This window comes from Chenopodium album, chromosome 19, assembly GCF_948465745.1.
Source record: "Chenopodium album chromosome 19, dcCheAlbu1.1, whole genome shotgun sequence".
NCBI classification, from domain to species: Eukaryota; Viridiplantae; Streptophyta; class Magnoliopsida; order Caryophyllales; family Amaranthaceae; genus Chenopodium; species Chenopodium album.
In genome coordinates, this window is record NC_137852.1 from 34539853 (window position 1) to 34553347 (window position 13495).

Consider the following 13495-nt stretch of genomic DNA (forward strand, 5'->3'; position numbering starts at 1 on the left):
GCTAATTATGAAGCTTGCCATGAAAGATAAATGTCGACTATTAAGAAAAAAAATTTATTGCATCACTTGCTTTTTAGGAAGTTTCACAAATATTGCACCATTTCCTCTTTAGGATTTTTTTTTTTTTTTTGTTTTCACACTATAAATAACCAACATACCCTTGCTTTTTCACACTTATTTTTTAGTTTATCAATATGTCACATGTGCACTTTTGAACTCCCTTTGTTTTTTTTTTATATGCATCAGTTTGACCAGTACATTTGCCGAGACGTTACTTTGACCATTAACATCTTTAATTGTGCATTAGTAAAAATTGTAACAAAATTATATTATGAAATTAGACATTATGAAAAATCTAATGATATATTATATAATAACATTTATTTATTTTTTAGAGGTGAAAAAATTAAGTCAACCATGGTATGTTAATAGTGCAATTGTCAAAGTGATGCATATATAAAAAAAAAACGGAAAGAGTATTTTTACCTTTCTCTCTCTTATTTTTTTTCACTACCAAAATATTTGTACCCAACCCCTATGGTGCAATAATAATTAAAAAAAACGGAAGTATAAGAAATCAAGAACCGACCTGATTTTGGACCTGATATCATGTGACATGTACGGATTGTTTTATCAAATTCCCAGATTGCACACAAAATATCAGTACAAATCCAACCTCACTTAAGACAATCCACCAGTCAAAAACTAATTGTATATACTTAATTAGGAGGGGGAAAAATAAAAAAGAAATTTGTACATAATGGAAAAGTGAAAGCATAAAATTGTTAAGTTGACAAACTTTTACATAGGTTGGACTCTTCTTTCGTCTCAAATTCTCAATTACCAACGTTGGATACTAAAAAATCTGACATTGTACAAACACTGAAGTCTGACACTCAAATAAGAACCAAGAGTGTGTAAATTTTTACAAAATGACCAAGGATTGGAGTTTGTGACAACCCATTTCTAATTTAAGTCCAAGCAGCTTAAAATATTCAAAAGATTTCAACTTTGACTATCAATTTAGGAAAACAAAAACACATTGGTCAAATAACAATATTTCTGCTAGCAATGCTACTCCAAATTGCTAAAGATACTTCAATATTTTACTTTACATTTAAGATCAGCTCAACATATTCATTTATTATAAGTAATTACGAACTCAAATTCATTGCATAGGAAACCCTAATCAGTCACAAAATGATCCTTCTACCAATGAAATGAAAGCTTGGGAGTTAAGATTGGAACCTGAATAAGATGATCCCTAACACTCTCGGCAGTGGCATAAAAAGCCTGCTCTGGCTCACACTTGAGAGGAGAGAAATTAGGGACAAACTTAGCATGGTAATTTATGTTCAATGCAATGCCAGTTGGTTCCTCAGGCAAAGGATGTGCTTCAGCAAGAATTTCGAACCAATTCCATGCTTTGACACACCACCTAGCTTTATCTGTCCCCATATTGCAGCAGTTCTAAGCCTCCTAAATAACATGAATTTCAATTAATTCTCAAACTGCCCAGAATATTTAAGAAAAAAAAATAAACAAAAATCAGCCTGTGTCATTCTGTCGTCCTAGGGACTGGAGCATCTAATATAAGCACTTACAGCATTTAAACAGTTAACAGCGTGTCGTGCAACTACAGAGCATGAGTAATATCTTCAAAAATACAACTCATTTAACAAGACTGGCTTAAAGGGAAAGTAAAATAAATAATAGCTAATAGTTCAATAATTTACCTTAGAAGAACCCTAAATTACTTTACAATTAAATTAACATTAGTGAAAACCCTAGGGTGTGAAACTGATATTCAATGAATTAAAAATAAATAAAAACCAAATAACCTCCGAAACTGCTTCAATGGACGAGAGAAGGAAAGCTGATAGCCCGATTAGAAGGGAAGCACTGAAGCAGCAACTTCCAAGCATCAGGAGAATAGAACCAAAGGAGGAATAAGTGACAAGGGAATAAACGCGTCGTCAATTGTCTATCCCTAGATCAAATACAATTTATACAACCTAAACAAACCTAATACGAGTATAAGGCAAGCATAGGGGTCGAACCACAGAGAACGGATAAACACCACCAAATGTTATCGACAATTAAGCTAGTCCGGAATAGGAGATAAATAAACTAAAGTCTAAAAATGCTAAAACGAGAAATAAAACATTAAGGGAAATGGTTTAGGTATATCACTCACTTGAACATAAACAAAAGCATAGAAGTTGAGTTAATTATGAACTAAACATGCTTAAATATCGAAATAAAAGATCCAATCTAGCCGCCTTCCGGGGTCAATTGGCTTCTCCAAACATAGCCTCTATGCTTCCACATTAGAACCATATACTAGGAGGTACTATCAAATAACAATCGATAATAATGAACCTTAACTAAGTCAACTTCCGTTCCTTGCCGTTCCTTGTTAGCAAAGATTCACCTTTAATCAACCAACAATGTGCACTTGCAAGAAGATTAAAGAATATCAAGCATATAAAGACTTTAATCACAAATTAAATCAATTCTAAACCTAGAACATGCTCAAGATCCAACTACACCACAAATAATCAAGAATCAACATGATCAACAAGCAATACCAACAACAAAAATAATAATCAAAATAAAACAATAAAAATAGAGGAGAGAGAGTTAGAGATTCTCATTGATTGAAGATGAAAGTCTACAAACAAGATGATCAATCTTCTTCTTCAAAATCCAAGCTCAACAATGGTGAAACCCTCACTTTCTCTCTCTAAACTACTCTAATCCTAAGCTAAATCTAGAGAGAGAAGCTCTCCTAAAACTAATTAGAGAGTTAGAGTAATAGCTAAAAATGTTCTCTCTCTAATTACCCAAAAAATGGGTATTTATACTAACTTCATAAAACTAGGAAAAATAGAAAAATAAATAAAGAAAATAAATAAAGAAAAGAAAAGGAAAAGAAATAAAAATAAAAGAAAAAGAAATAAAAATAAAACCCACCAATTCCCCCAAAAATCACGAACCATCAGACCCTCCTTCCTTCTCTTCAATCTTGGCTGCTATGAACCTTCATCCTCACCATTCACGCATATCACCACCATCAATACTCCATCATCAACGGCCTATGTTGCTCAATCACCACCGTTCATCAACTACAATCATCTAGCATCAAATTGTGGCCCTTCGATTTTCATTAAAAACACGTGAGAAGCTCGTGATTGAACCCACATTTGCGCGCCCGCGAAGACATCGCGCAGAGGTCGCGCAAATGCTACTGCCTCCAATCTGTTTTGGACTCCAATTTGTGCGCCTTCTGACAGAGCTGCGCGGCCGCGCAGCTCTGGGTAGCTTGGGGAATGCAATTGTTGCGGATTTGGGTTTGATTGATGCGCTGATTGTTGTTGGTGCAGTGGGAGATGCGAATTGGTGGTGGTTGTGGAGTTGCGCTGCTGATTGGAGGTGGTTATTGTTGGCGATTTGGTTGGAGATGCGAATTGGTGGTGGCTGTTGTAATTGGAGTTGAATTTGAGGTGAGGTGGTGCGATTGGAGGAGGTCTGGTGGTGTGTTGTTGATGCAGTTGTTGTTGGTGTTGGTGGTGTGATGTGGGTTAAAATGGTGGCAGAGGTGGTGGTTGATTGGGTGAAGCGCGGTGGTTAATTGGAGGTGGTAAGGGAGTGAGTGGTGCTGCTGGTTGTTACGGGATGATTGGCGGCTGCTGTGGTTGGTTGTGGTGGCGAAGAGGTGGTTGCCGTGAGTGGAGGGAAGGATGTTGTTACACATATTGTTGTTGCAGATGGTGTTGGTGTTGTTGAGTAGAGCAGGGGAACAGGGGAAGTGAGATAGGTGGGAACAGGGGAGTGTGGCGTTTTGGTGTGGTGGAGGATAAGGAAGGGTGTGGTGATAATTAAGCTGGCAGCAGGGGTTGGCTAAGCAAAGGAGGGTTAGGAGCAGCAGCTTTGGGGCTTAGAAGCTTGTAAATCGTGCTTGGACCTCGAACAAGAATATGACTTTGAAACTCGGAACACACTTGAGCTTTGAACCTTAATACGATCGCAAACCTACACACAAAGAAAACCGAGGAGAGGATCGGGACATAAAATAAAATAAATAAAATAGAAATAAATAAAAAAGAAAATAAATAAAGGACGAAATAAAATAAAAACAAGACAAATAAAATAGAAATAAATAAAGTAAAATAGAATAAAATAGGAAAATAGACTAAAACTAATAAAATAAAGAAAATAAACTAAAACACACCAAAATTACCAAAATAAACTAGAGACTTTATTAAAGAGAAAACAAGAGAATAAAAGGTAAAATAAGGGAAAATAAACACGAAAATAACCTAAACACTACCCCTAGGAGTGACATAAATATCACTTATCAATAAGTAATAACTATTGTGATAATAATCAGAGCATACAAGAAAAGGAGAAAAAACAAAATAAATTGAGTGAAATACAGAGGAATGGAGATAATTGAAGGCTAAAAAATCAATTTTTAGTAACAAACGAAACAGACAAGGAATTAATGGATGCAACCCCTTATCCGTCAAGCTAAATTTGTTCTAGCTCTTTCCCTCTCCCCTACCCTTATCTCAATCTCAACTTTCTCTCAAACTTCTGATTAGTCTTTTATGACTTTTAGAAAGCCTTTCTAGACCTGTTCAATGGGCTGGGTCAGGGTTGGGTTGGATAAGATGGTAAAAGGTCGGACCGGGTCAAGGTCAACTTGTTTGTCAAACAGGCCGGATCAGTGCCCGGCCTGGCCCCTTAAATTATTTGGAAAACATATGGCAGCAGCTTATTTATACAGCAATTTGTTTAAGACTAATAATTGCTGCTGTAATTAATAAAACCGATTTGCTAAGTGTAGGAGAAAGATCGAGTCTTTGATTTAAACTAATGGAAGGGTTACAAGATAAATATAGCTTTAGGCTATAACTATCTAAATAATGGCTTTAGGCCATGACTATCTCAAGGGTTTCCAATACCAAATTCTGCCTGACTAAACTACATACTTGCTACTACATTTATAATATCAAGCATCTAAGGGAAATTAGCCTACATGTGAAATATTAGCTGAAAAGGCAAAACCAAAATATGACATAGCTAAACTTCTCCTTAATGACTTTTGTCTCTTGCTCTTTGTTGCTTGTTAACCCCTTCTAGTCTTCCTCCCTTGCTGCTGCTGTTTCCTTGTTCTTCGATTGCCGCATCTTGACCATTGACTTCCTGGTGATCCATCACATTATTACTAAAATACCTATACTACCCCTCCTTAGGTTAGTTCATTACACAATTCCAGCATGAAACTACTAACAACTATTCTCACAATCATCGTCAGATTCAAGCCTTAAATTATTAATTATACTTTAAAAATACTAACAACTATCAAATACAAAAAAATCTACAAAATATATTAACCCCAAAAATCTGCAAAATTATACTCGAAACACAAAAATAGGACCGTTCCTAATTCAAACTAATTGAAATTTGGTCATTGCTACTTGCTACCTCATCACCGATAACAACATCATCTTCTCCGGCAACACTTGAAACGCCACCTCTTGAAATGCTAAGATCTGAAAGTGGGTGACAACGATGATGACTCGGTGAATTCTCAACTCGAATTTAGAGCCAAATTTCTGATGAAGCCACAACCCACAAGGGAGGAATTGTAGCACAGCATACTTTTGAGAAAAAGGAAGATTGCGGAAGGAAAAGTGTGAATAGATAATTAAAATAAATAAATAAATAAAAAATTAAGACCCTTTAAGGGACCGGCCCACTCTGTTAATGATCCATGATTGGCAGCCCCTTTAAGGGCCCGCCCCATTTAAGTATTGGACGGGTGTGACCCACTTATACTGGGTTGGGGTCAGGGCTTTTATGGGGCCCCAATCCATTGAACAGCTCTAATCATTTCCTCTCCCCCCACTCACTCTCTATCTCATGCTTTTGACTACTCTCTCTACCTCCAACCTTTACTGTCTCCTTCCCTCATTGATCTATCTATTCTCCTCTTCTCAACTTTTACAAGCCTCATTTCCAAGTCTCACTTTTTACCCCACTTTTTTATATCACCCACTTATCTTCACTATCTCCCTCCTTCCATCCCTCCCTCTCTTTGCCTTTCTCTTGGGAAAATCATGCTGTAATATAGTTACTCACTTTCTGTTCACCAAAAATATCAATATATTTAATCTTCTAATTCCAACTTAGATTCTGTCCAATTAAGCTAATTCTTCAACACTTATCACATGACAGAAATGCATACTGCTAAATGCATAGCAGTTCATGTCATATAAATGTCCTTGACACAACAAAAAAGTAGAGAGCAAAGGTGCAACATAATTTTGAGGATTAAAATTACCAAATTATTCATAGAATTATAGGATAAAAGACTTTGAAATAGTAGACAGATTAGAGTATTATAATACTGAGATTATTTTACTGCATTGTTATTGTTATCCTCTTAATTCAAATTTGGGTGGACATACATAATGTTCAAGTGTGGTTGGGTGTGGGTGTGTGTGTGTGTGTGTGTGTGTGTGTGTGTGTGTTAATTTGCATAGGAATCAATATGAGAAATCTGCTAAATGCATTTATTGCTAAGTGATGTTAACCAAAGTCACTTTTTCAAACAAATAATGAGTACATCCATCCCAAAAAAGAAACACAGCATATGGAGTTCAAATCCAGCAACAAGTATAATCTTCAGCAACATTTGAAGATGCAACGAACATATGTGAATAGGGAAATAGTATTAGATAGAAAGGCAAATTGTACTAATCTGTTTGAGGCAACAATCACCACAAGCAGAGTTCAAAAGGCACGGAGAATCACCCTATGGTTTATACAGCCAACCTTCAATAAACCCATCCCCCAGCTAAGAAGAAAACCAACACATTCAGCTCTACACTAAGCTCCAGTAAAAATTCTTAATCATTCAAATAAAGACACCCATTTACCCATAGAAACCCATAAATCAATCAATCAATCAATCAATGAAAAGTTCAAGAAATCGATGAAAAAAAAAATTAAATTGAAAAAATAAGAAGTTAAGAACCAAAATAAAGATCAAACCTTTCTCAGGAATCAAAATCAAAATTGTACCCAGGTCATAAAAATCCTCATTATCATCCTCATCAGCAAATGATAGAAGCGCCCTCGTCCACCATCCTCCCTTTTCATGGAAATAGACCCTAGTGCATCCTTCCACATCATCAACCAAACCACTAAAATCCTGATTCCATGAACCAGCTCTTCTTTAATCATTTCCACCAGCATGATCCCTAAAAAATAAGAGTTTCACATTCAAGCAGGAAAGAAGGATAATACAAAATCATGGTGCTGGTCCTGCTGGAAGTTAATAATTATGTCCAAGAGTAAAATTGTGAAGTTTGCTGCCTAATGACATCAAAGAACACAGTTTTGTAGTCCAAACAATAATACTAAATGGATCTATTTTATTGTTCTATAATGGTGCACATAAGTAGCTAAGCGTGTGATAATAACCTATGTTTCATTTTGAAGAGGACATGATGAGGAAAAAAAGGGGGATCTATGTTTTTTTTTTTTTTTTTTTTTTTTTTTTTTTTTTTTTTTTTTTTTTTTTGGCAATACAATTGATACAGATCCCCCATGCTCTCTTTCATTTCTTTCTTTTAAAATTTTTCCCTTTTATTGCGGGGCTCAAGAAAAATTGCAATAGTCATAAGGTAAGGTCACTAAGATCATAGGAGAAATCATCAAACACTGAAACTTAATATGGAAGTGCACAAAATAAAATGTAAGCTATTCATACCAGATACTGTTGTCAAAGTCCCATCACTTGAGGCACCAGAAGGTAAAATAAAAATTGTGTAGATATATAAAGGTATACTGAAGCAATGGCATTTGATTTTCACAACCCTGGCATGGTCAATTGGTTACAATGAATAGCTAGCTTTTGAAGACACCCAACATTTTATAAAGGTGCAAACACTGTATGTTAAAACCAAACAGCCAATTTAGCATTGCCCACTAAAATAACTTTTCTCAACTTCATCAATTGCTCCTCATGCAAACATTGTTGCAAATTCATCTAGGCTGTACTAGCGTACAGCTTCAGTATGAATTTTCTGTAATATGAAGGACCTCAAGGGTCATACTCATATACAATATTCTGGTATCCCAGAGTGAAATATTAGTAAAGTTACTAAAGTTTTCTACTTCCTCGTGTAAAACTGGAATATGTAAATCAGTTAAATTGCCGTTTGTCCATATTTCAAGAAAGTACATTTGGTTTTCATTCTCATTGGGTTACACGGACTTCAAATCATGGTATTAAAAATCTAGACTGCAACATGAGATTCGTGACTGCACTGTAAAAGGTTATTTGAGCTTACCTTGACAACTTTTTTAGGGTTGAAGCTTGCAACCGCTGCAAACCATCCAAATTGCCTACAAAAGTGGTTCCACAACCGTTACCATGATCACGACCGCATCCAAGATTTCAAGCCATGCTTCAATGCACTCCAAAAAATATCAGCACACAATCATTTTAAGAGAACAAAATCCAAATATATAAAGACTCGCTGCTGTAGAATAGCTAGCTTTACACAAAGGGGCACTTATTGCTTTTTGTCCTCTGTTTCTCCTGGCTGCAAGAACACTTAATACAAACACAATGTCCTTGATAATTAAAAAGAATATAGATTTAGGGAGGGAGGAAGGAAGGAAGGGGATTTGGGAAGGTACAAGAAATAAAACAAAAAACAATAGAAAGATTCCACAAATGTTCTCTTACTATTTACAAACTTGAACTTTTATGCTCCCAGTGAAGCAATAAATTTTACCCTTCAAAAATGCTATCAAATTGCATCTGAAATTATCAAAATCGAGTTGCTCCCAATCTTTCATACATACACAAAGCAGATGACAAATGCATAGGTAATACTCCTTGTTTTTGTTTTTAGTTTAGTCAGTTTGCTTTAAAAGCTTTCACAAGTCCGACCACTAATATGTTTAATTCCAGCAAGTAAAGATTATAAAAGTTGACGCTTTGAAAGTATCCATCGAGACAAATATAATAAGACCCCACACGAATTTTTTTTCTTCCATATAAACCACAAAGATAGTGCAGAAGTGTCAAAGCGATTAGTGCACAAACATTCAAACAAATAGATACATAAATAAATAAGAATGATTCAGGTTAAAGTGTTAAACTAAGAGAAGGCAATGTTCAATAATGCAAAGTTAAATATAACACAAGAAGAGTGCCATCAACAAATGAAGTAAAATACTTTTTTAGTTTCTCATTTCAAGACAACAAAAACCATTGGAGCAATACTAGTACAAAAGAACATATGACTTCTCGAAACCAAAATTTTAACTTGAGCACATATCCAAGAAGGCAAGAACAAAGGTAATCACGAATCCAAAGTGTAGTTTCAACACTTGATTCTATCCACTACTAAACATGTGCTCAAGATTCTATCCTCTACAAAATGTAAACATGGTGATAAAAAAGTAAAAATGTGCTTAAGATCATATCCTCTACTAAAAGTACGGTTTCTGGTAAGAGGTAATTAACATACAGCTGTGAAAATACTATGGCAACAAGCACTATCTCTTCCCAGCAATTCTCATCAAGGGGGATATAATTCCTTGAATCTCCAGTAATGACTGTTGTATCCGGAGCTCCTCTTGAATGGTTCTCTTCAAATTCCTTAGTTGAGCTTTAAGGCCATCAGAACCTCGAATATCTTCAGCTCGCATTTGAATAACCTTGTTGGCAAACGGCATCAGTAAACCAGCATACCTAGGAAGAGTTGTATACTTCTGCAAGAACACCAACAGCAGTTCAAGCTCCTGAACATCCAAATTTGTCACACATCTGAATAATTTCTTTCTTGCTACCAATTCTTCCATCACAGCAACCACATTTTCTGGATTCTTCTTCTGAAGAACAGCTACAAAAGCATCTTTGTGCCTGAACTTCTTCAATAGCTTGTCATGCTCTGCCAACTTAACCTTCTTGGGTCTTAATACCAAATATTCACCTCCTTTGGGCTTCTCACTTTGCCCTCGATGAAAATACCTAAAGAACGACGGCTTTAACACTCTCTTCCGCGGCTCCTCCCTATACTGAAATCCTGCAAAATCTCCTACACTACGTTCTTCCACTTTCTCCTTCTTCCTCTTTGCCATATATATAATCCCATTCGAGGTTCCAATAACTCGTGTCGAGCCATCAGGGGAGAACCCAACCGACACCAGAGGCGCAGGAAACCTCATAGAAAACGTAATCTTCAACTTCGAGTAATCCAGCACCTTCAAATACCCGTCTAACCCAACGGTCAAAAGACGGTATTGATCGGATTCCTCCCCACTATCCTTACCCACCTTACCAACACAAATCGACGTCACGGTCTTATTATGACTCTCCATGGAATACACACATTTCCCACCTCCAATCACATCCCAAATCTTGACCACATTTCCTCCAGCAGTAGCAATCAAACCACCAGAAGGCAAAAATGCAACATCTTCGACGGGTTTTCCATGATTAACAACCATTGCAGATGACCCTAATTTAGAACCCCTAACATCCCAAACCCTAACTGTATGATCATAAGACCCAGTAACAAACAAATTATCATCAACAGGAGAAGCAGACCCACTTCTAACATAATCCTTATGACCCAAAAAATTACACAAAGAAGTTTCAGTTGCAACATCCCAATACTTAACAACAGAATCATCACCACCAGAAAACAAATGCAAACGATCAACTCTAGGGTATTGAACTAACCTCACAGGCCTGGAATGCCCCTTCAATTGACGGAGAGCGTTTCGGGTTTTCGCCTCGAAAACATGAATTACTCCAGATTGGCAACCAGCAGCAATGAGCTTGCTATCGGAACGATACGAGGCGGAGTAGGAGGTGTCCTTAAAGGAGCGGATAGTATTGATTGGTTCCGAAGGTGAAAAGGGGTGGTGGGGGTTGAAGAAAGAGAGGGAAGCACCGTATGTAGCAGCGAAATGGTGGGGAGATTGAGGGGCGAAATCAATGGAGGTAATTGAAGAAACTAAGCCTGAGATTTCATGGGTTTTGAAGGATTTCCAGAATTTGGATTCTGGGGAATTATTGGATTTTTTGGAGGTGGGTTTTAGGCGGGGTTTTGTGGGGAAGGTCTGAAGCTCTGCCATGGTTATGGAGGATGGAGGAGGAAGAAGAGGAGAGAGATTGGAAGGGTTTAAGGGGGGGCTTTTGGAAATGGAGTGTGATTGTGTCTTAGAAGTAGGGTTTAAGATTATACCCACCCAAGTCTCCATGACCCGTTTGGATAGGTTGCTTGGGAAAATTCAGTCCTACTCCGTTATCGTTTCAATTTATTTGTCCCATTTGTCTTTTTATGTCTTCAAAATTTATTAAAAAATTATCAGAAAAAAACTTTTTAAAAACACCATTTTGTCTAAAAAAAATGTGTAAAAAAATACACCGTGACGCGGCATTTTAGCTATTGCGTGGTAGTTCCAGTTTTTTACGCGTTTTTAAAATTATGATAACTTTTGATCCGTAACTCAAACTAAGGCATATAATATATCGTTGGAAATCTTATCAATTCTACGTTCTTACCTAGTTAGAATCAAGTCCAAATAATTATTTATGATATGGCCATTTTAGTGAAAGGGTGTCGGTATTGGGTCGAGTTTAGTGTTTTGCTCATATATTCTTCGTTTTAAACCGGTATTGGACTTATGATATACCGTAGGAAAGCTATTGAAAGGCCTATCCAACAAAATGATATTTGGATCAAACTTATACGACTACAAAATCATTTTAAGCTCGGATTTGTGATGTGGACACGAAAAGTGGAAAATAAGTCATGGTTTGGGGAAATGGGCTAAGAATTGGGTTGGTTTATGAAATGTATTGGATTGGATAGGGATTTAAGCACTCCAAAGATTAAATACTCGACTCGACCAATAATGGCGGTGAAAAGTTATTCATCATCGGGTCTGGTTTTGAGGAGACATTTTAGGTGTCTATAGAAGCCCCCACTTTGACTGAGTTCAGTTTCGAAAATGGGGGGACCAAAATCCTTGCTCCTCAAGGATCCCCAAAACCGGCTCTCTCCAAGCCACACACGCCAATGAGCTCGCGCCAGCTGGCATTGCCAGCCTTGGGCGCCAAGGCTGCCAGCTGGCTACCTAGCCCCTTGGCTGGGCGTGCCAGCTGATCGCACCATCACAAACTCAAATTGAATCTAATGTAAGTTTAAAAAATAAAAAAAAATAAAAACACCACTAATTGAAGCAAAAGAAACTCAATGCATTCTACAAAGCTAATCAAATCAAATGAAACTCAAATGTAATAACCAAAAAACAAAAAGCTTATTGAATCAAATAAAAGACAAATGTGGTGAAATAAAACTAATTATTTAATCAAAAGAAACTCAATTGAACTCAAGCAAAACTAATTGAATCAATTGAAAACTAAACTCAAGTACTTTCAATAAATCTAATAGAATCAAATGAACTTAAATGCATTTGCAAAAACTATCAATTGAAACTCAAATACATTTTACAAAGCTAATTGAATCAAATGAAAGTCAAATGTAATCATACAAAGCTTATAGAATCAAATGAAAAACTTAAATGAAATAATACAAAGCTAATTGAATAATATGAAAGTTAGTTATCCAATTGTATTCAGTTATTTATTTATACTAATATAAAGGTGTGTTTTTGATGTCTAAACTTATCTAAATTTAACTTGTTAGACTTAATTAGACTTTATTAAACTTTACCTTAATATGCCAAAAAAAAAAACAACAAAAAAAAATTTAATCAACTATATATTTTCTACTAACCATATTAATGTAAAATGTACCCCAAAAAAAAAAAAAAAAAAAAAAAAACCCCTTCAATTTTTATTTATTTATTTATTTTTATTTTTTTTTTTGAAACCCCTTCAATTTTGTTATTAAGGAAAATCACTTCTAATAAATGACAAGATCAAGATGAATTGAGAATAGAGAAGCTTAGCTATTAAAATTCATTTTAAGACTCAAAAAAAATTATAATTCATTTAAAATTAAAATTTAAAACACAAAAATAGTTACCACCCAAAAAATATGGTACAGCTAAAAAATTTGAAACAACAATGTTACAAACCCTAATCAAAGTTTAACCCTCTTACTCAATTCTCTAGCCGTCACAAACACAAAAACATCCTTTTCTCTGTCTCTTACTACATAGTGCACCATCACAAACTCAATTTTGACGCCACCACCACGCTCCGACCACCACCACCTTCCGACTACACTATATACAACAACCTAGCTACTTCAATTACCAGGTTTTTTTCCTTTACTTTTTTAGTGATCTTAATTATATCTTAAATCATAATTAACTTGCTTGTTGGTTTAAATTTTTAGATTGGAGTAGATAATTTTTGAACCAACTAATGGTTGATATATTATTTAATTCTATTTGTTGTTTAGTTCTAATTGTTAATGTTACG

General features: G+C 35.7%; 1 protein-coding gene and 1 long non-coding RNA gene across 2 annotated transcripts; both read right to left on the bottom strand.

Annotated features, from left to right (window-relative positions):
- Window positions 1-992: 992 nt before the first annotated feature.
- On the bottom strand, window positions 993-4330 carry LOC145595232 (uncharacterized). Its single transcript, XR_014102927.1, has 2 exons — window positions 2977-4330; window positions 993-1479 (listed from the first exon to the last, which is right to left on the bottom strand). It is a non-coding gene; the product is annotated as an uncharacterized LOC145595232 (long non-coding RNA).
- A 4923-nt stretch (window positions 4331-9253) lies between these two features.
- On the bottom strand, window positions 9254-11232 carry LOC145595233 (protein SLOW WALKER 1-like). Its single transcript, XM_081651613.1, has one exon. The coding sequence runs from the start codon at window positions 11173-11175 to the stop codon at window positions 9589-9591; it is 1587 nt and encodes a 528-aa protein (XP_081507739.1). The 5' UTR covers window positions 11176-11232; the 3' UTR covers window positions 9254-9588.
- Between the last annotated feature and the right edge of the window lie 2263 nt (window positions 11233-13495).

Bases quoted from the DNA above. Each gene is read 5' to 3' on its own strand.
- LOC145595233 (XM_081651613.1), bottom strand. From the start codon at position 11,175: ATGGCAGAGCTTCAGACCTTCCCCACAAAACCCCGCCTAAAACCCACC.